This window comes from Lepidochelys olivacea (genome assembly GCF_965140295.1).
Source record: "Lepidochelys olivacea isolate rLepOli2 genome assembly, chromosome: 2".
Classification (NCBI taxonomy): domain Eukaryota; kingdom Metazoa; phylum Chordata; order Testudines; family Cheloniidae; genus Lepidochelys; species Lepidochelys olivacea.
The window spans coordinates 205,404,805-205,431,682 of record NC_140412.1 but is presented as its reverse complement, the minus strand read 5'-3'; the positions used below and the strand labels follow the sequence as shown (position 1 = coordinate 205,431,682).

Here is a 26,878-nt window from a genome sequence, read left to right as displayed (position 1 = left end):
GGGCAATCGGTACCTCACAGGAGTGCTCAGCACCTTGCAGGGTCAAATCCTAGAACAAATGGTTTACTAACACACTGCCAACTTATTCCCCAACTTGGCTTTCAAAAGAAAATAAATTCTTTTCAGAAATCGAATCGTCTCCCCTGTCATAGATGTCATTGACTGGAAGACTTTTCAGTATCATCAGTCTGTGGACCTGCAACGAGGTGGTTTTGATTGGAAATTAGATTTCCATTGGGAGCCGCTGCCAGAGCATGAAGAGAAGGTACGCCAGTCTGCCATCAGCCCCATCAGGTAACAGTTCATCAGCCAATATGCTTACTCTCCCCTCAGCAACACAATCACAAAATCTAACACATCCTCCAGCTAACTGAGAAGAGAGAGGATTACATTCACAGGTTTTTTTGGCCCGTAATTTTTGAGAGGAGAGGGTTATTGGTTTACATTAAGTTTACATATCCGGTAGGTTTTAATTTATTAATAATATTATTACACTACAATAAGGTCTATGTTATGGCACGTGCTTCCAGACACAGACATTGATCCAAACAGTGTACAATCTGACAGCGGGGCTGGAACAATTTGTATAGTGGGGATGCTGAGAGCCATTGAACCAAACTGTAAACCCTGGATATAACGGAAACCACTTTAAGCCAGGGGGTATGGAAGCACCCCCAGAACCCCTAGTTCCAGCACCTACACAAACTGAAAAGACAAGGAATGGGGGGAGGGGAAGATGCCATATACAAAGTTATTAGGATAATGATAGTCACATGGCTTATTAATTACATGTTGATGTGGGGTGTATGTGTGTGTATAAGTTTAAAATATGCTAATTTCCCCATCCCTTGACCCTCACTCAACCATTTCTCTCTTGCCTCTTTCTCCCGTACCAATTTCCAACTTCAGTTCCATATTTCCTTCCCTCCATAGAGTTGAACAAGTCAGTCATGCAATAAATGAAATAGATTAATAGTTGATGTACTCAATTAGGCTCAGATCCTCAAGGATACTTAGGCACCTAACTCCAAATTGAAAGCAAAAGGATTTTATATGGAGTAGAAAAAAGTGTGGGAATTGCAGATGACTGAGGTGCAGCAGCGGGGAGAGGGATGACAAAATAAGAGACAAGTAGGGAGAAGTAAAGTGTGGCAGTAAAGTAAAGTGTGGCAGAATTATGCAGAGCCTTAAAGGCAGCCACAAGAAGTTTGAGCTTAGTGGAGGTGGAGGGGGGGGGAGAGGAGGGTTTCAAGTGGGGAGATGTGGTCAGATCAACATGTGAGGATAATCTTATCTGCTCTATTTTTATGGCCTGGAGGAGGTGATGAAGTAGTTGAGATGAGAATCTGGGGGAGGTTTAATCTTTTTTCTCTGTTCACCCAGCTAAGAGCCTCAAAATATTGTGCAGGAAAAAAAAAAAAAGGCTGCAAGATTTGGATATCACCTAGAAGTGTCCGAAGAGGGAGGAGCTGAAGTTCAGACCTAGTTTACTGAGTGACAGGGAGAATGGTGGTGTGTTCAGTAGTGACAGAGAATGAGTGGAGGTCAGAGGCATTCAATGAAGGTGGCAGTGTAGTGCTGGTTTGGCAAGAAAAATGGTAACATGAAGGAAAAGAGAACAAATATGTAGTGGAAGAAGTCTGTGCAACAATGAGAATGATTTCTGAGGCATTCAGTGGGACAGAACAGACAAATTGGAGGTTGAGGTGAGCCAGGGTTGCGGGTTAGTAGGACAGTTTACAGTGGGGGGTCAAGAAGGAGAAAAGAGTCAATGGTGGAGGAGAGAAGTGAAGGGATTCAGCAACAGAGTCAGTGGAGAAAGAGGAGGATTGAGCAGGGAGAATGGGGAGGGGCAGGGGGGAATGAGTATAGAAGAGCAGTCATAGACTTGAATGGACTGGAGGTCACAGAGGGCTGGGGAATGTTGGAAGAGATGAGGCAATAACCTGAGAGACAGAACTCTGCTACTGAGAGATCAAAGAAGCAGCAGCCTTTAGTGATTCCACAGTTTAGTTGACCCAATGCCAGGCACATCTCTTGGCTGGTCCACGCTGACCGCAAACTTATGGCCAACATCAGGTCAGCTAACTCAGGTGTTCATAACCATGTTCAAACATGGTAAAATTGTAGGTAAGCCCTAGAATCTAGGCTAATGAGTAACCTTAGTGAGAAGACTGAGGGCAGGACTCAAAAACAGAGGGTGCTAAGAGCAAGAGGGTCAGAGGGAAGGAAGCAGCTTCTTCTCTGCAGAGCTTTACACAATAGTGTCTTGCCTGGGGTGTCTGCAAGTGTAGTTTTGGCCATCTCCATTTAAAGTAAACAGCAATTGTGTACATTTGTAAAATAAATAAATTACACTGGGAAATACCCTGAGCCCCATTTCTCTCCCAACAGCAAAATGGCTCACTGCAAAGTCCCAAAATCTGCCAGTAGTCAGCAAGTGGAAAGCCACACACACACACACACACACACACACACACACACACACACACACACACACACACACACACACACACACACACACACACACACACACACACACACCCTACCTTTTAAACTAGAAACACAGTTGACACTTTAAAATTCCCCTGCTACCCTCTCAGTGATTGTAAGGCCCACCACAGGATCATACATTGTTTTATAGAGACCTCTCCATGATCAGAAAGAAAAGGAGTACTTTTGGCACCTTAGAGACTAACCAATTTATTTGAGCATAAGCTTTCGTGAGCTACAGCTCACTTCATCGGATGCTTATGCTCAAATAAATTGGTTAGTCTCTAAGGTGCCAAAAGTACTCCTTTTCTTTTTGCGAATACAGACTAACACGGCTGTTACTCTGAAACCTCCATGATCAGAGTAAATCTCATTCTCTGTTTAACTCTCCATCCTGAATTGCAGCAAGATTCACTTTTAAACTGTGCTCTGTCTAGAAGTCCCGTGGTGCCTGGTGGAGTAGTGGCAATGGACCGACATTACTTCCAAAATATTGGCGCTTATGATTCCGACATGACTCTTTGGGGGGCAGAAAACCTAGAATTATCTATAAGGGTAAGAATCTGAAGAAAAATGTCAAGTAACTATTGTGTGTTGAAGAGAACCGCATTTAAGATCCCAGAAGCAACTCAGAAAATAAAAACCAAATACAAAACTGCATCAGGTGAAGAGAAACTACTGTTTTCTCAGAGAAATCTACCCCTAAAGTTGTCCAGCAAGATGTCAAGTGACAACACACAGAACCACTAAGTTAGAAGCAGTATGTCATCAAAACAAAGTCTCATTGGCTGACCCTCATCTCATGAAAGGACAATATTTTTAGCACCTTCTGAAAGCTGCATTTTGCAAATGAACCCTTTCATGCATGTAGTATTTGGAAAGTGTTAGCTGCAGAATCTTAACAACTGGAATGGACACAGCAGTGTGCCTTTAACACATGTTTAACAATTAATGTTAAAGACTTGAGTAAATCAACAAGTTGCATACATGTTAAAGACACACTGCCTTTTCTACACTAGGCTGTTAATACATGTTAGCTAACACCTCCCAAATCCTAGTCTAGATAAGGCCTCAGAACACAAGCAACCAAATTATAGCTGCCTCCTTCATGGGTGCACTGGGAGAATGGACTTCCTCCTCCTTCTGAGGGCCTCCTCCTTGGGGCATCCCTAATTTGGCCCCATCAGTATTGCTATCAGATAAAATGAATCCACAAGGCTACTGGCCAGAACAGATTTTTACTCATGTCAGTGTCTATTTCACCTTGCTTTGCACACCTCGATTACTTACCATTTGCTAAATGGTGTTGATAGCGATGTACTGCCTGCATAGCGGATATACCATGTTAGAGTCCTTTTTGTCTTCATCTGTGTTACAGGCCTGGCTCTGTGGTGGTTCTGTTGAAATCCTTCCATGCTCACGGGTGGGGCACATCTTTCGAAATCACATCCTGCACACTTTTCCCAACGAAGAGGCTGCAGTGAGGAACAAAATCCGAATAGCAGAGACCTGGCTGGATTCTTTTAAAGAGATTTTCTACAAGCATGACACAGTGGCATTCCTAATTAGTAAAGTAAAGACATAAGTGATGGTCCATCTCAGGAGGGAGTAAAGTAAATCCTTACCATTTGGGGAAGGGGAGGAGAGAGAGTTTTTCTTTTCATAGCTGATGAATGCTGCCTGTTAATGTCCCACCTATTGTTTAGCCACTTCCAGAGAGAAATAATTTTGTCTGAAGAGAAACAGACAGCTAGTACACCAGACTCAGGAAAGCATTTATTGAGGTATAACACTCACAGTAAAGGTGACGTCCTGTTTAGCTCAGGGTTGTCCAGAAGAAACTGGCTATATTCTCACAAAACTAGAGTGAAGCACACAGGAAGATAACAGAAAGGCTTTAAGAGCGACAGACACCCCAACCACGATACAACAATTAGATTTTCATTTGAGGAGTCATAAGGATGTATTGAAAAGGGGATTGGATACTAGCAGCCATTCTGTCTTATAGTTAGGGTGTGGTACCATAATGACAAAGCATCACTCCTCACAAATCCTCCTGGAGTGACTCAGCCTGCTCCAGAACCACAGTTTAGGTGGTGGCTGTTTGGGTTCAGCCCTGTGACTGAAATATGTCATATACCCAAACATGGGTTTCTTAAAATCCAGACAGCAGGGTTGTTGACAATCCTGCTGCTAGCCCTATTTCTTTGGCTCTGGTACATTTCATTATACCAGGAACCTTTTCCACTCACTGGTAGGGCAGAAGTTTGAGCAGTTTTAGCAAGCAGGTGAAAAAGTAGAATCAGTAAAGGAGAGATGTCATTAATTTTAAAATGCTGTGCTTACAAAACTGAGGACTGATGCTACATCTAGCATTGTGTGGGTTGGCACTTAGCACTGTATGAGTTTCCTCAAACAATTTTGGCACTGCATTTCAATCCTGATCTGCCAAACTCCAGTTGCTGTAGTTCTGAGTTGCCCAATCATGCTAAATTTTATGATAAGTTTGAGACTATATCAAACTAATATTTTTCATCTGATTTTTTTCCAACTGAATTTTCTCTTGCTACTTATATTGCAGGACTTGAACCCCATGGGCCAAATTTCCATCTAATTTATACCCCTGCTGTCTCTTTGAGTCAATGAGCCAGCAGTGTAACTGAGAGGAGAATGTGAGCCCAGGTCTGCAGAGATCAATGACTGGTTTCTTATTTCATTTAATAATTAACTGAAGGTGCTTCTTGTTAACCTGGTAATAACTTTATCCTGAGCTAGTAAACCCTTCAGCTTCCAGCGTTGCAGTTTATGTGCTATCAAAATCTTTGCCTTTGGCCTCAAAGTTTATTTTGCTTAGGTTACTGTTATTATCTCACAAATGTGAAGTACCCTGAAATGATATTCATGTTCAGCTAACGTAATATTAATCTATTACCTTCTTCCACATACAGTATTTTTGTGTTAGTATAGCATGGTGTATTAATCCATACAGGTAATGAATGAAATAATTTGCAATGCATTCACTTGCAATCATCATAATAGTCTTGTCCCTCCATGATTTGTTGAATTAATAGGGTAAATAGGGCCATCTACTGGCCACTGGAAAAATCCAGGGAATATTAGCTGAACATTGACATCTATTAAGTATTTAGATTTTAAGCAATTTAGATTGCGTTATACATTTTTTTCCATTCAGAATTTATTTTTTCTGGGTCTGAACTCTTAGGATGTGGTTTCTTCATCGCAGGCTCAGAGCTGGAATAGTTTATGTGACAGAAGAAAATAACATATCCTATGAATATTATTCAACCATTTATTGTTGTTATTTATTACCAGTATTACCGTGCTGCCTAGAAGCCGTCATCATGGACCAGGACACCATTGTGCTGGGCACTGTACAAACACAGAACAAAATGATGGTTGCTGCCCCGTAGAGCGTCTGCAGAAATAAATTATTCACATAATGAGCAATTAATGAGCAATTACAATGAGCAATTAATGGGAAAAATAGTCAAATCAATTGTTTATATATACAATTTGATCAGTATTACTGCATATGTTAGACCAACTTCTAAGCTCATTCAAGAGAAGATTTTGGTCTGTTAAAGCCAGGGCATTAAATGGCAATTAATAAGCCAAATTCTAACAGCCTATGCAACCCCATTGGTTTCAGTGCAGTTAGTGTAGAATTTGTTTTTTGTTAAAAAGAGGGCAAAGAATTACTGATTTTGCAAGATAATTGTACTTGTTATGGAAGATGAAAATCCTTATTCCCGCCCCACTTTTAAAAGATCTTTCCACAGTATGCATCCAATGAAGTGAGCTGTAGCTCCCAAAAGCTTATGCTCAAATAAATTGGTTAGTCTGTAAGGTGCCACAAGTACTCCTTTTCTTTCTGCGAATACAGACTAACACGGCCGTTACTCTGAAACCTGTAATTGTAACTTGCTGTACATATGGGGTGGCAGAACTGAGCCCTCCCTGGGTAGTATATTTCTTTTACAGCTTCTCAAAACCAAATATATTAGTACTTGTTTACTATCCATTCAACTGCTCTATGCTTTCTCATATAAGGCTGAGAAGCCAGACTGCAACGAGCGCCTTCAACTCCAAAAGCGACTGGGCTGTAGAAAATTTCATTGGTTTATATCAAATGTATACCCCGAACTCTACCCACCAGCGTACAAACCAAGATTCTCTGGCAAGGTAAGAGGGAAATTTATTATTATTTATATTACTGGAGTACCTAAAGACCCCAATTGAGATCAGAATCCCATTGTGCTAGGTGCTGTACAAATATATAGTAAGAGACAGTCCCTAGCCTGGACAGTTTACAATGTAAATAGACAAGGCAGATAAAGAATTGGAGGGAAAACAAAGGCACAGAGAAGTAAAGTGACTTGCCCAATATCACACAACAAGTTCCAACTCAGGAAGTGAACCCACTTCTCCTGACTCCCAGTCCAGTGCCCTATTCCCTAGCTCATGCTGCCTCCCCAAAAGTTATAGGATTTCACATTTAATAATTATAACTTATTAAAACACACATTTAATAAAACTGTTTAATGGGCCAAATCCTGAGGCTCTTAGTTTCTAGTCAGTCCTTTCTCAGGAAAGTTCCTATTGACATTAATGAGAGTTTGCCCAAGAAAAGACTAAGCATTGTTTTAGGATCTCAAAATCTGACCCAGTGTGAAAAGGCTTAGTGGCACCTCAATGAGCGTGAGAGCGAGTATGTGTACATGAGCAGGGGATCATATCCTGAGCTCAGAGTGTAGACATAGCCCTAGCATTCTGGTTGATAGATTCAGAAACTGTAATATAATATACTACTAGTTATCCTCATATTGTATGGAATGATATATAATTCCACGTTTGTCATAACATACCAGGATATGTAATATGGTCATGATACTGAAAACATTCTTGTGACTAATGTATTAAATTCAGTACCATATACACAAACAGGGCAATTATTAGAGGTCATCAGAAAATAGGGTTTTTTGTGGAAAATAGTGACTCTCTGTTGAAAACTGAAAACCCAAACCCAAGAATTTGGAGAGTTTTGGGTGTTCAGTTTTTCTGACAAAAATATCAAACATTTTCAGGGAATACAGACAGTTTCTGCAAAAATTTTAATTTTGTCAAAAACCCAGTTTTCCATAAAAAATTGTTGGAAAAGGTTTGACCAGATCTACTAATGATAAAGTGGAGGTTTAACTTTAACTTTGCCAAATAGCATTGGGCCAAGCTAATCTCTTGTGTCACTCTACTGACAAGGCTCAGTTTCGCTCAATATGCGAGACTATTTGATCTTGCCTATGAGTGAAAGAACTCTACTGGCTGAATAATTAGCCAAAGCACGTACAATAAAAAGGATACAACCCAAGCATCATTAAAAGTTAATTAAAAGACGTTTCCTTTTTAACTGATTGTACTTTATTTCAGTACAAATATTTATTTGCAGCTGTACAATACTGGTGTTGGCTTCTGTGCAGATTACAGATCTGCATGGGGTGCTGCAGAAGGTCCTATTGAGCTGTCTCCTTGTAGTGACAATATTAACCAGGTATTGTATATTTAAAGCTTTTGTGTACTGGCATCAAATTTAAGGCCCCAATTCAGGAAGGTATTTAAACTGGTGCCTAACTAACTTTAAGCATTGACTTCAATAAGAGTACTCGTGCTTAAAGTTAAACAAATGTTTACATACTTTCTTGAATCAGGGCCTAAATGCTGACCAGCTAAATTACTGCAACAATATGTCTTGCTGATTTTGTCCCATCCAAAAAATATGGGTTTTTTTCCATTTGGGAATCAGTTCATCTGAACCTTAAAATATTGAGGTTCATCACACCACTATCCCATGATATTTTCAGTATTCTCTATACTAAAAATGAAAAATGTATGTGATTGGACTGAAACACAACAAATACTGCAGTATATTGAATTATCGCAAATGGTAAATGTCAAGATTTTCATGAAGTTGACTGTTATTTTTTCAATCAGTTTTTGGAAAGTTAAAGGGAAAAATCGTATTTTAGTTAATATAACAGAATGATTACTTAGCACACTGCTTGACAGAACAATAATTTAAAGCAAAGATTTACAATACAGCAAAAACATTCATTCATTCAAATGAAATCTCAGTAAGCAGTCTTTGTCTAATGAAAATACAAACAGCATTGTGACAGCTTTACTGTATTCTGCCTCTCCTTTTTAAGGTAATATGCAAAGTGTAATTTAACCACCAACACCTAGGATATGTCTGTTCATTTTCCATGACAGATATTTAAAGCTGGCTTCTGTTTTTCACCTGAAATTTTTTGAACATTTTAGGTCATTTTGATATTTAAGTATTTGATCTGCAGCACACTCAATCTACATTAACTAAAGTGTTTCTGTCCATTTGTGGATGCAAAAATGAAAGCCTGGCTTACATCAAGCTAAAAATGAGGTCTTTACTTTTTATCTCCATAGAGGTCAGTCAACAATACTGAGTTCTGCAATAACTTTAAACAATTAGAACTCTATGCTCTGATCCTTTTACATCCAAAACTCCCATTAAAGATAGGGGAAGTTTTGGTAGCTCAAGAAATACAAGACCAGGACTTTAGATTGTATATGCCAATATTTGTGTCTTGATTGGTTTGTAAACGTTCTGCTTCCTGATTGACTCAAAGATAGATGTTTTCCCCTGAACTTTTAAATTCATCTCTCTTTTTGAATGCTGAGAATGAACTCAGTGGGAGTTGAAACTGTCCAGCACATGTGGATTGGGCCTGTGAGTACAAAGTGATTATTTATTATTTTCAGTAGCATCTGGGGAAATGGAAGACTAGGAAGTTTAGGGAACAAATATAGCAACTCTAGAATAACAGAGATGGATTTTTCCCATATTCTGATGTCTGGGAATGTCCCACCAGCCGAACATTCCCAGACCTTTTAAAAAAAACAAACAAACCAGAAAAACATTGCCTACAAATATTATATTCTGCATCTACTTTGTACATGTTATCCAATCCTAAAAACCTTTACTTATGGAAATAGTCCCAGGAAAGTAGTCGTGCAAGGACTACTTGTAAGAAAATAGGTTTGCAGGTTCAGGCCTAGTGTGTCTCCTTCATTCATCTTGGCATTGTATGTTAACAGACAGGAAATGATTTTGGATACTAGCAACTAAAAATGAATTGGCATATTATTAATGCAAACAAACCCTTCTTTTTCTAGCATTTTGAATATAACAGTATGAAGGAAATCCGGTTTGGTTCCGCTCTGCAGTTTTGCTTTGATGTCAGACATGAGAAGGTTATCCTTCAAAACTGTACGCAAGAGGCAGAAAATAACCAGCAACAATGGGATGTCCAAGAGGTGTGTAGTGATTTTGTGATGAAGCTAGACTAACTGAAAACAGCCCAAAAGTTGTGGGGAAGGGGTTACCAGAAGTTTTAGATTACGGTTTCACTGCATCACAGTTTGCATCCGAGGTACTGTGAAGCTATTTGTCCTATTCACACCAACTTCCTCATACAAATTTAGTTAAGAATAAGAGTTAAAGCAATCATTCTATAGAACCGCATGCTCTAGAACCCCTTGATTGGCTTGAATTGGCTCCCTTTTGGGAGTAGGATGGGGCCTTAAAATTCCCCCTCTACTGCAGTATAGGAGTATCTCCTTCTATAAGAATTCAGTATTATTCAGTGGAATTCACCCAGCAAGGTAGGAAATTATCTGCAGCATGGGAAATTTTAAGGCTCCAGGTCAATATATGGAACAAAGTGTTAAAAGAGATCTAGACAGATTTATAAATGGGATTGTATGATGGGTTGCTTGTCATGGTAGGGGGCAGAGCTCAGCAGCCCTGGGACTCACCAGTTTATGTCTTATGTTCCTAGAAGCTCATGTGTCTAGGCTTCAGACAGCTACCTGCAGGGGTCAGGAAGGGATTCCCCCACCGCTGCCAATGTATTCTGTTGTTTTTTTTTTGTCTCCTTCCTGTGAAAGGATGGAAGGACACTGAACACTGGACAGGGTGGGCGAGGGCTCTGAGGTGGCATGAAGCATTCTCTGTCTCAGGTGCTTGGCTGGCTGGTTCTTGCTCATATGCTCAAGGTCTAACTGATCACCATGTGTGGAGTCGGAAAGGAATTTTCCCCCAGGTCAGATTGGTGGTGACCTGGGGGGTTTTTCACCTTCTTCTGCAGCATGTGGGTGAGAGTCACTTGCCAGGATTATCTGGGTATATCTCACTTAATCATTTCCCTGCCATTACAGGAGCCTCGGGCACTGGTGTCTGTCGTTCCCACCTGTTCTCTCCCAGTGGCACATCATTGTCTAGTCCTCTGTGGACTGTAATACTTTGGTCTAATTTCAGTTGTTGGGTTTAGTGTGCAGATGCTGGGTGGTGTTGGTGGCCTGGGATATACACAAGGTCAGACTAGGTCCCTCCTGGACTTAAACTCTGACTCGATGAACTTCCAGTTTTTCTACACACAGAACAGGTGCATGGCAATCACATGCGTACTACAGCTCAGAGTCTATTATAGTTGCAGTTATGGGGCACTTCTGCTACCATTCTACTTCCTAATCCCAGTGAGGATTCATTTTCCCCAGCATTGGACTAGGTTAGTCTTGGCAAGACACAGTCCAGCAATTTATGCTGGGGACAACATTTACCCTCTAAAAAGCAGAAGGCACTGGGAGTGGGGTGGGGTCTGATCTTAATAGGTGCTGAGTATGCACAACTCCCATTGGCTCAATTGGAACTATGGGTACTCACCACCTTTCAGGATCAACCCTAAGGCTTTTTCAGTAATCATTAAATTTAAAGTATTACTCCAAACAAAGAAATAATCACCGATCCCTACTGATTGCATTTCTTTGTTAGAAGTTTAAAATACACATTCTGATCTTTATTGAAAGTCCTTTACTTTTTCTCCATTCCTTCTGTCCCTTTCTGTCTTTTTGTAGAGTGGAATGATTGTCCACATCCTTTCTGGTAAATGCCTAGAGGTGGTGAAGATTGAAGCTGAGAAGGACTTGTCCTTACGTGTATGTAATAAGAATGAGAATCAGCTGTGGCGATTTGATCACTCACATGTGCTAGATGAGAGATGACTGACAGGTCTATGTGAAGACTGTCTCCAAACCTCACGGTCACTTTCATTTAGGATTCAAGACACACAGATTCCTGCATGCAAAAGAAAGTTATGTATGTCTGCCATGGTCTTCAGGAGATGCTAGAAAGACCTTGCTTGGAAAGTCTTGCTCAAGTAATTGCAGTAGGCTCCTGGTTTAACCAATTCAAGCGAAAAATTACTATTTGTTCTCTTCAACCAGAGAATAAAAGTACTGTGAGTATCGGTAATGACTCTGCAGCTCTACACCTGCAGAAGACAAGAAGTTTGCCCTTTTAAGGAAACTTGGAAGACAAATTGCCAAAGGGTCTCTCTTCTAAAACTTCTAAGAAAACAGGAAGATGAATCTTTGTGAAACTTTAGAAACTCTCTCAAAGGAAGTCTGCCTTGTTGAGATGAGAGTTTAGCCAAGCTGTACAGTGTACTTGACCCATATAAAACAAAGTAGGTTTTGTATGTATCAAAGTAGAACATAATTACTTTTGTAAGAAATAGTTAATATATTCCTGTCCAAATACACTGAGCCAATACCCCATTCTCAGTGAGATTGCACAGTGTGTGTGAATTAGCTCAGAACTGGGCTACATCTTGTTCTTGTTAAAAATTCTCATTGATGTCAATGGGAGTACAATCAGGCTCCCTGTCTTTGGCCCATTGTCTCTTGCCGCCTTAATCCACAATCTAAATTGGATGGGACAATGACTCCAAAGAAATGGATAGATGTACAATGTTCACGCTTTAGTTTCCTTTGGGATTTAGTAACTCCTTGTCAGCAAACTTTCCATTAGTAGGCTTCAGGACCCCCAACAAGAGCAGAGTGTGAAATATTTAGGAGAAAAAAACCTCCCAAACAACATGTATTTTGACATGAAATTTATTGAAGGTATTCCATTTTGACTCATAAAACGTTGGGAAGAATTAATGTACTAAAGCAAAGTATCACTAATGTACTAAAGCAAAGTTGTAAAACTTCCAGTTGAAAGCAGAAAATGGAAGAACTTTAGGTGCACAAGACTTTATAGCTACGTAAAAAGAACATATTAGTGTTTGCTTCCTTTTCCTGTATCTGCTGCTGGCTACTTTAAAGAATAAGAGTGTTGACATTGCTGACTCTAGAAAAGGATTCCTGTAGCCCCTTACTCACCATGGGTCTCATAGATGGTCCTCAAAAGTAACTCATCAAGGTTCTTTTACTGGGAGCGTGATCATGCATCCCTTCTGACCTCAAGTCTCTCACTGAAGTTAACAGCAATTATTATAATATGAGGACCATAGTGTCAGGGTCTCTGTGTCAGAAAGTCTAACTTGCATGAACACTTTATCTGGAGTCCTTAAATTAGGAATGAAATCAAATAGGGCTGACACCTTCAGGTGCTTCCAAAATAGGAGGGGGAGAAGCTTGGCAAAACAGAGAGGTGATTGCAGGATGGAGCCTGTTCTTAACTACCTGGCTTTCCTTTAGATCAGCTCACAATTCATTTCCATATCAATCAATCACAGCTTTCAGACAGTCATTAGGGGGCAGCACATCACTATTGAAACCTAATTTATTGTGACTTTTTTTAAAGAGACAGAAAATGTTACTATTACTAAGATTTAGAGCAAATTGACTTTGCAGTGGGGCTTGGCACAAGGCTGAAAATAACAGAATATTCTGTTCAGAACAATCCAGGTGTCAGCCTTTGGGAAATCCCAGAAAATAACATTCAACAATAGAAATCAGTCACAACAGAAGAAACGAACATCATTGAGTGCTGTGTCATCAATAAAAATATTATGGTATGGTTCCTGTTTGGTTTCAATGCCACAAATTCCACCTCTTGTGCACGAATTACTCCATCCACCATAATCACCAAAACTACCGCCTGTTCCTTCTATGATAGCACCACTGCTACAGCGGAATTTGATACTGTTAGCGGCTGTATCGTCTAAAATTCCTTGGGGTTCTTCAACTTTCAGCTGAAAGGATGTTAGGAACCCAGTTGGACACCAAGTGATTCCTGACCATTGCCCAAACCTAGTGGGGGGGAAAGAGAATTTCAATATATTTTTCTCTACTTGTTGCATAAAAGTTAGTGAAATGTTATTTTAATCAAGTTTGATCAATTTTTAAAATGGGAAGTATGCCAGATTTTCTGAATTATTTTGAATGTATTATTTATTATGTGTTGAACACCAGCTGTGTTTGGACTCTGCAGAATACACAGCGGATACCATTCCTTACATTCCAAAAATAAAGTGACAGCACAATGACAGCAGGTTATCACAAGCTGAACTCATGACAAAGCAGCAAGAAGCTTTTCCTGTCTGAGGGCAGGAAAAAGTTGGAACAAAACTGAAGAAATGTGAATGTCCTGTTCACAGTATATGTGTCAAACTCAAGAAAACCTGAGAAAACAAGATTCACTGTAGATATATGCACACCAGAAAAAGCCTTAAAGTAAATCCATTCACATCAGTGGAAGTAAGAGGAGAATGTTTCTTAATATCAATTTAAAATAGCTTGCAGTTTACTCTTTGTTGCCTGCAATAATTGTAAGTGTCTGCCTGGAAAAAAATTATACCCATACTTCAAAATCTGGATTTATGTTATGTCTACTCTTTAAAACTTTGATATTTACATGAATATTAAGAATATCTAGAGTGTTCATAATTAATGTCAACAAACATTTTGGAAGGGATATTAAACCTTGTGCTTCAGGATTCAGGCCAGTCTCTAACTATCAGAAACCAGGATTAGACCTATGCAGGGTGCATTCTCCCATCTGCCTACTGGAAGATCATTGCATGTCTTCTGAAGCATCTAGGGCTGGCCACTGTAGGGGAGAGGATACTGCACTAAGTGGACTTGAGTCTGATCTAATATGGCAGTTCCTAAAATCAGATAATATAAACTCAACTAAATGACTGAGCCATATATATCAGTGACCCACAGATCCTTTCATACACAAATTACATTTAAAAAACACTCTTTATATTACATAAATACATTGATACAACTGATAGAGGGTGAGGCATTCAAAGTTGAAACTGATAACTGGGCCCTTAAGGGGACATCATCAACTTTAAAATAATCACATTTCTGTCTGAACATTTCCCTATTACCATTACAAGTAATGCCAAAGACTATTATAACTGAAAAATGAAGGGGAAATATTTCTCTTTTTTTTTTTTTCTGTTTCTTTTCGTTGTGCATTTGGCAGAACTTGGTGTATAGTCACTTTCACTGTTTCCCCTCTGTAGTCAGCCAGGTCCTGATCCTGCAATCAGATCTATTAGCTGAACCCCTCCACTTATGCAGTGCCCCATTGGGGTGGAAGGGTCTACGCTAGTAGATCTGATTGCAGTGTCAGGGCTTAGTTACTTAGTTTCTGCTGCTTGGGCAGAACTTTTTACACAGCAAGGTGGGGAAAGAAAAAATATATATAAAAACAGGGAAATGTGATTGCCAACATTTTGGCCTCAGGAGCAGGTAAAGTACCTGGGAATTACTTTAAAGTTGTTATTTTTAAAGTAACTAGATTCCAGATTGACTGTGTCCCTATAACACAAGTTAAGAAAATTGTAAAGGCCAAATATTCAAGTGAGGATGAGGTGTCAGTTTTAACTTTAAAGACCATCAAAGCGTGCCTGGGGGAAAAGGTAGGAAATTCAGACACAACACAGTCAATGTCTGCTATTTAAATTGTAGCCTTTTCTCTCTGAATTTTGCAAATCATGCATAATTAATACCTTGAGCCAAATTCATTGGGCTACCCTGGTGTAACATAGACCATAACGCGGCCGCTTCCTCGGTAGTAGTAAACAATTATATTCCCAGCACAAAAACTTAAAAAGAGCAACCTGGAGGCACTAACAGGCTGCACTGTGGTTGACAGTGCTACAAGTTCTCAGGTTCCTCATCTTCTGGTTTACTATAGATCAAACAAAACATTAAACTTACTTTCCAGAATCAGATTCAACAGTATAGACAGCACTATTCGTACTGTTGATTTGTATGCAAAATAAACGGATCCCATTTAGTGCAGTGTCATCACTAGCTCCTCGATACTCCTCCACCTAAAATATACAGAAATACAGTAAGATCATTAACAGGATAAGAACCTATAGCTCTGACGAGGGTATGGATAAAGTAATCAGGTTCAGTTACCTTTACACTATATCCCGTAGCATAGAAATGTTCTGGGCACATATCAATCCATGTCCAAGCGCCCCAAGGTCCTCCATTAGTGACGTTTATTGAGCTGTAATACTTTCTGTTTGAAAAAGTGCCATTAGCACGGATTTCTCTTTCGCCAAAGACTGGGCAGACACAGGCTAAGCCAACCAAAAGGAGAATAGGACTGGCCTGCATTTTATAACAGCTGGATGAAGTAGTGTGAGCCACAGCACTAGTTACTGCACTCTGTCTTTTATACCCCATTTTATCTCTGCCAATTTGATTAAAATAACAAATGTGTTCAAGATTGTCACATGGGAAAGTAGAACAAACAGTGTGTTTTGCAATGGTGATTTACTGGCTCGTGTTCTTAAATTAAATCTGGAAAGTCTGCAGCCCTCAGGTTCTGCCCTGAATGAAATATATCAGTGCACAGTGAAATGTTGCATTTTTGTTCCTAGGGGTTATTTATTACATAGTTTATTTAATTATTTAGGGTCAGATTCTGTCACCCTTACTCACGTTGACTAGTACATTATTCTGAAAGTAGTTCCATGGAAGGTTCCTAATGGAAAGGTGTCCACATCACAATTGATTAGCAGCCTCATAGAGCCCTGTAGGAGATTTGTATTTCCTTGGTGCCACCTTAACTTGGAAACAAATCCTATAGTCCTTCAACATAACTTCCATTGAAGTCAATAGGAGTTTTGTCTGAGTAGGCACCGGTGATGATATGGCAATCTATGTACAGCTTATGAATGCTATTTGATATTATGAACTCTGTGTATGGTTATCAGCATCGCCGACCTCAGTGATTCAAACTCCAAAATCATGATTCAGACTCCAAAAAAATCTTGAGATTGGCCCAAAAAATCATGAGATGTTTAAAAAAGATTATGTTTTGTTTTTTCAGTATGCCTTTTGGCTACTGAACTGCCCCAGCCCATTCTGAGTCTGTATGCGACAATTAGTCTTGCCCACAATCCCAAATGTATTAAGTAAGGTGATGTGGACCTCCTGGTCAGGAGCTCTCACCGCCACATCTAGCCACCCCCTGGCTAGCAATTAATCTTGTCCCCAGTCCCTTTATCAGTTCAGTCCCCCCATCAGTCCAAGCCCCCATCGATTCAGCCTCATCCCTCCCGTTCAGCCTCCACCAGTGTGCTCTACTCCTGGGGTTCTTCACTCTCTCCCATGCTTGGGTGGACTGCAGCCAGGTCCCTGCTCCTCCTGCCATGCTATGAGGGGTAAGCTCCAGGGACTTTTCACCCCCGTCTGTCCCTTCCTGGGCCAGATGCTACAAGGGGAGAAGGAGGAGCAGAAATGCTGCCCTGTCCATTTTTCTCACAGTAGGAGAGGGGGGATGAGGGAGCAGTGTTGCACTGAGCTGTTAAGCTCTTTGCTCCCTCCTTCCCCTGTGAGCATGGCATGTGGAGAGGAGAGACTCTGCTGGCTTCTGGTGGGGCTGAGCTTTGTGAGGGGATTGGAGCTTCTTGCATCATCATGAGATGAGCTCCAGACACCTCTGAAATCCTGTCACTTGCACAAAACTCACAAGTGTTTGCAATACTGCATTAGGCCCTTTTGGTAGTCTTCACCGTATTCTTCCATTGCATTTGTTGTGCTAATGAGAGAGGGAGTAGGACCTGGCCAACTACCTCTGAATGTGATAGTCACTAATGACCATCAAACAACCGAATAGACCTTGCCCAAGCAGAGCAATGGTGTCGCAGCAACCTAGGTAAAATCAGTCCTCTCCAGATTATCTATGAAGGACAAGAAAATGGAAGATTCCCCAAAGGGAAAGAGGAGATCTGCGTGTTAGTGCACACCTTCAAAAACACAGAGGCTGAGAAGATCAAGGGTGGAGGAAAAAGGGGCGTGGCTTTCTGGGCATGAGGGAACCTTTTGATTGGCACACCAGCCAAAGTTGATGCAGGAGTCAGTGAGGAGACTCCATGATCTGGAGGAGAAGCCTGGGCTGGAGGAGTGAAGTCCAGGAGATGGGACTTGGAATTTTGAAAGGACACTGACCAGATGCCAAGGAACATTCAAAAGTGGTAAAAAAAAAACCTAAGTCCTAGACTGGTTTACAGAGGATTTACTATTTTACCTACATCTGTATATCTTTTGTGCTGTCTATGAGTAAAGTATGCTTTGTTTTAGAAATCCATCTGCAACGATTGTGTCTGTTTGCTTCAAATATTACATGTTCCTGAAGGGTTAAACTATAACTAATGTACCCATGAGGGTGGAGCTCTGTGGGAGGGTATGCTTAAGCTACTGGAGTGTATTGGGATGGGTTCAATACTGGTCTTGGGGCTAGGGCAGCTGGAATATTGGGTCCCATGTACAAGAAGAGGTAGCCCGCAGAGTCTATGCCCAGGGAGTGAGCCTAGTGGCCAAAGAAAGGCCTGGAACCTACCCAGTCCCAGAAGAACTTAAAAGCACACATTCAGGGTATGGATCCAAATACAGCAGCCTGGTGTGTATCCAGCAAAGGGGAGCCTGACCAGGTCTGTGACGGCACTGCAGCAACTAACCTCTAGAGAGCACAACCTGTGAAACACCCCAAAGGCCACCTCAGGGACTTTTACCTTGCTGAATGACCACACATCTTGGACACTTATAGTGCAGAAACATTTCCTAACATTATGATTATAGAGTAGGTGGATACAGATATTGCATGTAATATTGTTACCTCTTTGCCAAGCAGTAGATGTCAGGCCTTGCAGGTCAGCTTGCCTTTGGAGGAGAAATCAGAGGTGTGGTGTATGAGTACACAAACATACATCAGTCCTGGAACAGAGGTTCTCACAGACAGCCTGCAGGCAATACCTTCTTCCAGGGTTCTCAGCCCACACACCAATGCCCAATTTCCAGGAAGCAACTCTGCCTCAAGAATGGACTGTAGTTCGAGATTAAAGCCAAGAGAAAACACACTTGCTGCTTACCACATCTCCCCAAAAGAAACCCAGGCCCCAATACCAACACAGCATTTTCTTTCAAGTTTAAAATTTCCTCACAAACTAAGAAAAAGTACTTGTAAGATTATGTGTAACAGCACCATCTAGTGACCTGTCATAACAATACGCATTTTCAAAAATATAATTTCTAACGTTTTTAAAAAGTGATCTATAATTTATATTAGTCACCAGAAAGCTGTATTGTGCCAGGCTTCTGGATGAGGTAGAAAGGTAATCAGGAACTTTGATGATACAGAACAGATGTGAGATGTCAGCATTGATATTCTGTTCTATTCTAGTGTGAACCTGGGTAGTGTACAGTACAACCTGAAGGCTGAATAATTGAATCTCTTTCTAAACAGCTGCAATATTTCTCTGCACGGACTTTGATGTGTACTCTCATGATGTTTACACAAAAGATAAGTTTTTGCTATACATACAAAGAGGAGAAGATAGACTTTCTACTCATTCTTAGGAAAAAAATACAAGGAATATTTTTAAGAGACTGTTTTTAGTAAGCTACGGTAACAGCATTTGGGTAACTGTTCAAAAGGGCCAGGCCTAAGACAAGCTACAGAGACAGCATGCAGACCATGCAGATGCAGTAAGAGCCCATTAATCCTTCTTTCTTCATTTAATCAGAAAGACAAACCTAAAGGGGATTTTCATTCTGCAGTCTTTAGGATGTGCAAGTGGTGATTTGTTCCAGTGAGCTAGAGAACCTCTCCTATTAAAGCTCCCTTTTCAGTTCCACACGGCTAAGAGTGGAGGAGCCCAGAACTGTTCATTAATTGATATCCAAGAGCAATACAGATTTCTGCCACAGCTAAGAAACCCTGCTGTCTTAGTTTTGGGTTGGCTTGCATTGGACTGTTAGGTAATGAAAAAATGATGGGATTTCCAAGAGCAAGTTACCAAAAGGAACCTTTCACATCATGCTTCAGGCATATATGTGTTTCCTACAATGCTTCATTTGACATTTTCCTCTCCATATAGCATTGAACAATTGGCCAGGTGAATTGGGTGTGTTTGCGGGGGAGAAGCTGTCACTTTCTTCTGAAGCATCAGAAAAGGGGCCAATAGTCTGATGCATTACGGCAAGTTATTACAAGTAACGGTGACTCTAGTAAAAAGAACTCAGATATTTGGAGGTTATTGTCAGTCACAACAATTGTATGACTGCTAAACAAAATTGGTGTGATGTATCACTCTGTAATGACTCATTGCACTGACTATCAAGCAATAATACTGAGGGCCTTCAGAGAGCTCTAAATGTAGATGAGACATCAGTCAGAACAGTGTCACTGTGTTATAAAGCACAGACTTCTGTCTGCAAAAGTGACTTGTAATCTGAGCCCTTCTATCCCTCATGTCCAATCTGCTCTTTCAGCTAACACATGGGCATCCACATTCAATTTAGGAATAGCTGTTACAGGCAGGGAGCTCAGAATCCCCCAATTTGCTGCTGATGTCCTTTATTCTCTGATCCTGGGTAGTTCATCTGTTTGTAAAAATCTAAGAGCAATGCTGAGGGATCAGCTAATTTTTCAGTTTTTAGGATTAATATTTCTTGGTGTGAAACTATGCCAGTTTCAAATACAGACTAAGAGCAACATTCTTCTCTTATTTTAATGGGTGTAAATCTGGAGTAATGTAATCAAAGTAGCTTGAATTACTCCAGATTTAGTTACCAAGGATTTATGCAGATATAACTGCAGAGCTTGGCCAAAAGCATCATTTATAAAGTACCGGTACTTTATATCAACTGTTCCTCAGAGAGCTTTACATGCCTAGAGCGCAGAATAGCCCCAGCCTATTAATTAATATTAATAAACTGCCTTTGCAATGCAATTTAGAAACCTGTTTACAATTCTGGCATGATAATTTCATGGTTCCTTGGGATGATTAATCCATCAAACCTGAGCCTCCTTCTCCAGAATACTTTATTTTTGCAGGTGCTCCTGATATAACTGCCTAAATAGTACAAGAACGAACTAGACAAAATGTGCAGACACTTTATTTGGCATGGAAAGAAATCAAGGACACAACCCTGCTACAGTTGCAAAAATCAAAAGAGTATGGGGAATTTGGCCTTTCTAAGTGGAAATTCTACATTTGGGTGGCCTTGCTGCAATCTGTGTGGGACTGGCAGTCATTGTCTCTGAATGAAAAGCTTGGTTTAACCTGGCATACTATCAAACCCTCCCTTTGTAAGAGCTTTCATTTGGCAAATGTACTGCCAGAATTTCTCTGGCTGAGAAAGTGCTATCAAATCCTGTTATGTATAATATCATGAAAGTGGGCCTCTTAGTTTAAAACATTGAGTCAGACTAGGTTCTTCGTGTTTTCTCCAACTGCTGATTTCTTTGAATTGTCCTTTAGCTAGGAAACTCCCAGATTTGAAAAATTAACAGGAAAACAAACAAAAAGGACTTAAAAGGATCAAGGAGTGTTTTATAGGGAAACATATTAAATTATTCCAACAAGGTAATCTTCTGTATCAACCAAAATGAAATGTCTGTGTGCACCTATACGTACGGCAGTTCTTATTTTCAACTCTGAACAGATGGAATAACAGCTTTCAAGACAAGGTTGAACATGAGGAAGTCACCCACATATAATTTCTAATGAAGGATAAAGGTATCATGCATAGACAATCAATACATAACACATCTATGCTCCTTCTGTATCTGGGTAGGTGTGCAGCACAGTACACTACATTAGGCTTTACTAATTAAGGAGAAAATCCTGTGCCCAGTGCCTAGCACAAATAGCTGTGCTGGGGAGAGGAATCTTCCCCGCACAAACCAGAGTAGTTTCCCCAAGCCCTTTTGCAGCCCCCAGGGAAGGAACAACCCATATACCAGCATATCCTCCTGACCTGCCTCTGCCACAAGCTGTTCTCTCTTTGTTGCGGCAGGGTATGGAGCTGTGCACCAGTCCCCATCATGCAGGCCCCCTTGCATGGCAGAACCACATCAATTCTACTGCTAAGCAGCCTTCTGTTGTTGTGGAAGAGGGGTTTCATCTGTCCGAAGGAGTCTCTTCCTGCCCCATTACAGTGAATGGGAATCCTTACTTGTTCAAGGAAGGGCTGCAGGATCTGACCCTATGACTAGCTGCCTGCAAAGTTTGTCAACATTCAGTTGTGTATCGTGTTCTCAACAGAAAAGGTTAGCGCTGAGGCTGAGAAAGCACTTCCATGCCAAGCTCATTTTAGGTGCTCTTCCCTGTGGGTCCCAAGAAGCAGCCTTTCCCTGAGTACCTATGCAAAGGGAAGGGAAACTGAGTTATAGTTAGCCCCTTGTTCATGGTGCCCCTACACTCTATTACAGTAATTATTAATGACTCATTAACAATCAGACTCGCTATCCTTTTTTCAGGGCAGTCACTAGAATGTAAGCATAACACATTAATAAGCACTGAACAGGTCTGGTTTTCTCCTGTAAGGAGAGGGAGGTGGTACACAAACCAATACATCACAGTAAGACCCCATTGTATAAGGCACATCACAGGCAGTATCCCCACTCCTTACAATAACAGGCCCAGCAATCTCAACCAAAGAATCTGGCAACAGGGCAACCAAATAGCCCTCAGGAAAACCACTGTACCAAACAAAGCTTCTTGGGCAACGGCTTTGAAAGACCGTGGACATTTATGGAGCATATAACAAGTAATGTAAATGATAATTCCCAACACAAAGAATATGGAAGAAAATGACTTAAAAGATCCAAACAAGTAAAGCCAAAGCAGTGGTGGGGGAAGGCGAGCATAAATTAGATAAGGACAAATCTGCCTCAATGCATCAGCCTTTCATGCAGTTTCCTCCCTCCCTCCCCTGATAACAATGTCAAACAACCCATACTTTTTTCAAAAGCCTGGCTTAGCTGTGCGTACACCATAGCCCAAGAGGCATTAACCCCACTGAGCTGTGCACTCTTGTTGTGAGCACGACAAACACCTCACACCTTAACCTGCAGTATTTCCAGAGCTGAGACAGGAGTCACAATGCGGAACATTGCCATGTCCTTCGAGCAGCCCTGCTGCAAGCCAGAGAATGAAACAATTCCCGGTTGCTGCTGGCAGCCACGCAGCAGCTGAACATATTTCTGGTCCCAGGAAACGAGCACTGACTGGTGGGATTGCATTGTGATGCAGTTATGGGATGACAAGCAGTAGTTGCAGAACTTTCGAATGGCCACTTTCCAGGAAATTTGTGCAGAGGTTTCCCCAGCGCTGAAGCACAGCAACACTAAAATGAGATTTACCCTGACAGCGGAGAAGCGAGTGGTGATAGCTCTGTAGAAACTTGCAACGCCAAACTGCTACTGGTCAGTGGGGAGTCAATTTGGAGTAGGTAAATCCACTGTGGGAGCTGTTATGATCCAAGTTTGCAGGGCCATTAATCAACTTCTACTAAGAAGGATGGTGACTCTGGGAAATATGCAGGACAGAGTGGATGGTTTTGCCGCGATGGGGTTCCCAAACTGTGGTGGGATGCTAGATGACAAACATATCCCTATTTTGGCACCAGACCACTTTGCCAAAGAGTACTTAAACCGAAAGGGATACTTTTCAATGGTGTTGGAAGTGCTGGTGGATCACAGTGGCTGTTTCACCAACATCAATGTGGGATAGTCAGGAAAGGTGCATGATACATGCATCTTTAGGAACACGGGTCTGTTCAGAAAACTGCAATCCAGAACTTTATTTCTGGATCGCAAAATAACCATTGATGACATACAAATGCCAACAGTGAGCCTGGGAGACCCAGCCTACTCCTTGCTCCCATGGCTCATGAAGCCGCACACAGGCCACCTGGACAGCAGTAAGGAACAGTTCAACAATAGACTAAGCAAGTGCAGAACGGTGGTGGAATGTGCCTTTGGATATTTAAAGGGTCGCTGCTGCAATTTGCTTACTATGTTAGACCTCAGAGAAAGCAATATCCCTATTGTTAGCACTGCCTGCTATGTGCTCCATAATATGTGAGGCAACGGAAGAGAAGTTTCTGCAGGAGTGGGGTGTGGAAGTGGATAGGCTGGCAGCTAATTTTGAGCAGCCAGATATCAAGGCAATAAGAAGAGCTCAGCAAGAGCTCTGCAACTCTGGGATGCTTTGAAAACCTGTTTCAGTAATGAGCCACAGTAATGTGCGCCGGTTATCTACATTGTGCCTTCCCATACCATTCCTTCCATTGCATCAGTTTCCCTGTACCTCCCCTTCCCCTCCCCCAAACCTCAATGCTTGGAATAAATAAAGAGTAATTAGTCTCAAAATACTGATTTTTATTGTCCATAGAATCACAGAAGATTAGGGTTAGAAGAGACCTCAGGAGGTCATCTAGACCAACACCAACTAAATCCGGGGTGGGCAAACTACGGCCCATGGGATGGATCCAGCCGTCAGGGCTTTGGTTCTGGCCTGCGGGACTGCCACCCTTGTGGTTCCACGGGCCCCGCGCCACTCTGGGAAGTGGCCAACACCGCGTCCCTACGGCCCCTGGGGGAAGGAGGGAGGGAGAGGGCTCCATGCGCTGCCCTCACCTGTAGGCACCGCCCCCTGCAGCTCCCATTGGCCAGGAACGGGGAACCGCGGCCAATGGGAGCTTCAGGGGAGGTACCTGCAGGTGAGTACAGTGCATGGAGCCCTCTGCCCCCACTCTCCCAGGGGCCACAGGGACGTGGTGCCAGCCGCTTCCTGGAATGGCATGGAGACAGGGTAGGCAGGGAGCCTGCCACCTGGCACTGCTCCAGGTAAGCAGCGCCAGGCCAGAGCCTGCACCCCGAGCTCCTGCCCTGGGCCCCCTGCTGCACCCCGCATCCCTCCTGCACCCCAACCCCCTGCCCTGAGCCACCTGCTGCACCCCTCCTGCACCTCAACCCCCTGCCCTGAGCCCCCAACCCCCTGCCCTGTGCCCCATCCTGCACTCTGCACCCCTCCCTGCACCCCTGCTCTGAGCCCCCTCCCGCACTCAGCACCCCCCACTGAAGTGCAAGCCAGAACATAATTGGAATCTCTAGCTATTCAATGAATCGGTTTGATTTTCCAGCCATGGTGAGTATGGCCCAGCAGCACAGGCAACAGGCCTTGTGCTGCAACTTGTGGGCAACCCGCATTGGGATCACAGGTGGGCAGGTGAACAGTGCCCCCTTCCCTTAGCAACATGGACGGTGCTTGGAGACCGGGGACCAGCATTAAATCTCCCAAACTGCAGCTTTTGTCAGCAGCGGCCCTGGGGCCGGGGGGGAGGGTGCGGGAGGGGCATGAGAGAACACAGGAAACCCAATCCCCGATGCCCCCATCACTGCTTGTAGCAGTCACCCTTGGCTTGTAGATTCTGAGGTCAATGCCAATCCCTGCCACCCACACCACCGGCATGTTAGGGAAATTATGGTTGAGGGACCCGGAAATCACCATGCATTGGGGATCACATGCTCTACTGTTTGCAGTATGAACACTTGTAATGAAAACTTCCACCATCCCGTCTCGGTGTCCCTATGTGGTATCAGTCTCCTGGGGGTAACAAAGGGGGCAAGGCAGCAGATGCTGCAAGCATCTGGGTACAGACCTGGTCCTTATGCTGCTGTGCTGTGTACGACAATGATGCCAGAAGAGTTAATACTGGAGTGGCATGGGAAAAAGTCCTACCATGGTGGAAGAAATAAGGCAGCCCTCCCTAGAAACCTTCTGCAAAGGATTGCAGAGTACCTCCATAAAAATTTCCTGGAGATCTCCATGGAGGATTCCTGGAGCACATAAACATCCCTGTGCACATAAACAGTCTTTTCCACAGGGAACTCTCTGTGTAGCTGGAGTGCACACTGGGAAGCAGATACCCACAGCACCTCACTTTTTCTTCATATTAAACATAAGATATAAGAGCATGTAACCCCTACGGTTTGATTGGCATTCACACTCACCAAGGATGCCTTCCCCACCATCACCATCAGCCATGCTGTCCTGCAACCGGTTGGATCCCCTGCTCTCCTCCTCCTCCTCTTTCTTGTCCACAATGTCCTCCTCATTGTTACTTGAGGTGGACCGGGGGTCAGACTCCTGCGAGGTATCCATGCTGCGTTTGGGGGTAGTAATGGAGTTTCCGCCAAGAATCGCATGCAGCTCATTGTAGAAGAGGCACATCTGTGGTGCAGAACCAGAATGACTGTTCGCCTCCCTTGTCTTCTGGTAAGCCTGCTGCAGTTCTTTGATTTTCAAGCAGCACTGCTGCGTGTCCCTGGTGTAGCCCTTTTCCCCCATGCTCCGTTCGATCTTTTCATAGATGTCTACGTTTCTTCGGCTGGATCAGAGCTGTGCTTGCACACACTCTTCTCCTCACAGACCAGTAAGGACCACCACCTCCTGTGTATCCCAGGCTAGAGCACGTTTGGGACATTGAATCACTAGGATCAGCTGCGTTGCTGAGCTCTCCATGCTGATCAAACAGGAAATGGGAATTCAAAATTTCACGGGGCTTTAAGAGGGGAGTGGATGTTTCCTGTGTACCTGGCTGCTGTGCAGCAGAGTTGAAAATGATCACCAGATCCGTCACAACAGAGCATTGAGAGACACTTCCTGGAAGCCAATTCAGTTGACATACACACTGCTGTGTCTATATTGCCTCTCTGTTGACCAATCAACATCAAATTAAGTGCTATGCCTCTTGTGGAGGTGGAGTAATTAAGCTGACATAACAGGTGAGTTAGGTAGGCAGAAAGGACCAGTGAGTGTAGACACATACATTATGAGGTTGATGGAAGGCAGCTTCCATCAACCTAAGTTTGTAGTGTAGACCAGGCCTAAGATAGCCCTACCTCTACCCCAGAGCTTATTGTACCTATGCACTGAAAGTCCCCTAGCCTGACTGTAGCAGCCAAAAAGAGTATAGTAAGGGAGAGAGGCGATCAGTCGAAAGGATTAGATTATGAAGGGCTTTTATTTTATTACCACTATTAAGACCTTAACTTGTATCCTTTGCTACATAGCAGCCAGTGTGGATTGCAGACCCCATAATAAAAACCTTGTTTGTTCTAGTGCCTAGAAAAAAAGGAACAAATTCAATAGTTCTGTGCTAGCCTTGGCTCCATATTTCCTTATTTATGGGAGTTTTGTGTCTCTGTCTTACA

The 26,878-nt window shown here is 42.3% G+C and overlaps 2 protein-coding genes across 4 annotated transcripts in view; one reads left to right on the top strand and one right to left on the bottom strand.

Annotated features, from left to right (window-relative positions):
- The window catches only part of GALNT15 (polypeptide N-acetylgalactosaminyltransferase 15), a 43,867-nt gene extending 31,456 nt beyond the window's left edge, over positions 1-12,411 (top strand). For 2 of the 3 annotated variants that reach the window (XM_084620999.1, XM_084620998.1), the window contains exons 5-11: positions 127-294; positions 2,931-3,048; positions 3,872-4,066; positions 6,565-6,696; positions 7,958-8,059; positions 9,721-9,861; positions 11,461-12,411. In XM_084620999.1, the coding sequence (XP_084477125.1) occupies positions 127-294; positions 2,931-3,048; positions 3,872-4,066; positions 6,565-6,696; positions 7,958-8,059; positions 9,721-9,861; positions 11,461-11,607 (1,003 nt within the window). In that variant the 3' untranslated portion in view covers positions 11,608-12,411. The remainder of the gene's footprint in view (positions 1-126; positions 295-2,930; positions 3,049-3,871; positions 4,067-6,564; positions 6,697-7,957; positions 8,060-9,720; positions 9,862-11,460) is intronic. The other variant, XM_084621000.1, reaches the window with a different exon arrangement.
- A 139-nt stretch (positions 12,412-12,550) lies between these two features.
- LOC311516677 (vitelline membrane outer layer protein 1 homolog) lies at positions 12,551-17,894 on the bottom strand. Its single transcript, XM_084621001.1, has 3 exons — positions 15,778-17,894; positions 15,571-15,686; positions 12,551-13,644 (listed from the first exon to the last, which is right to left on the bottom strand). The coding sequence occupies exons 1-3, from the start codon at positions 16,048-16,050 to the stop codon at positions 13,347-13,349; spliced, it is 687 nt and encodes a 228-aa protein (XP_084477127.1). The 5' UTR covers positions 16,051-17,894; the 3' UTR covers positions 12,551-13,346.
- Positions 17,895-26,878: the final 8,984 nt, after the last annotated feature.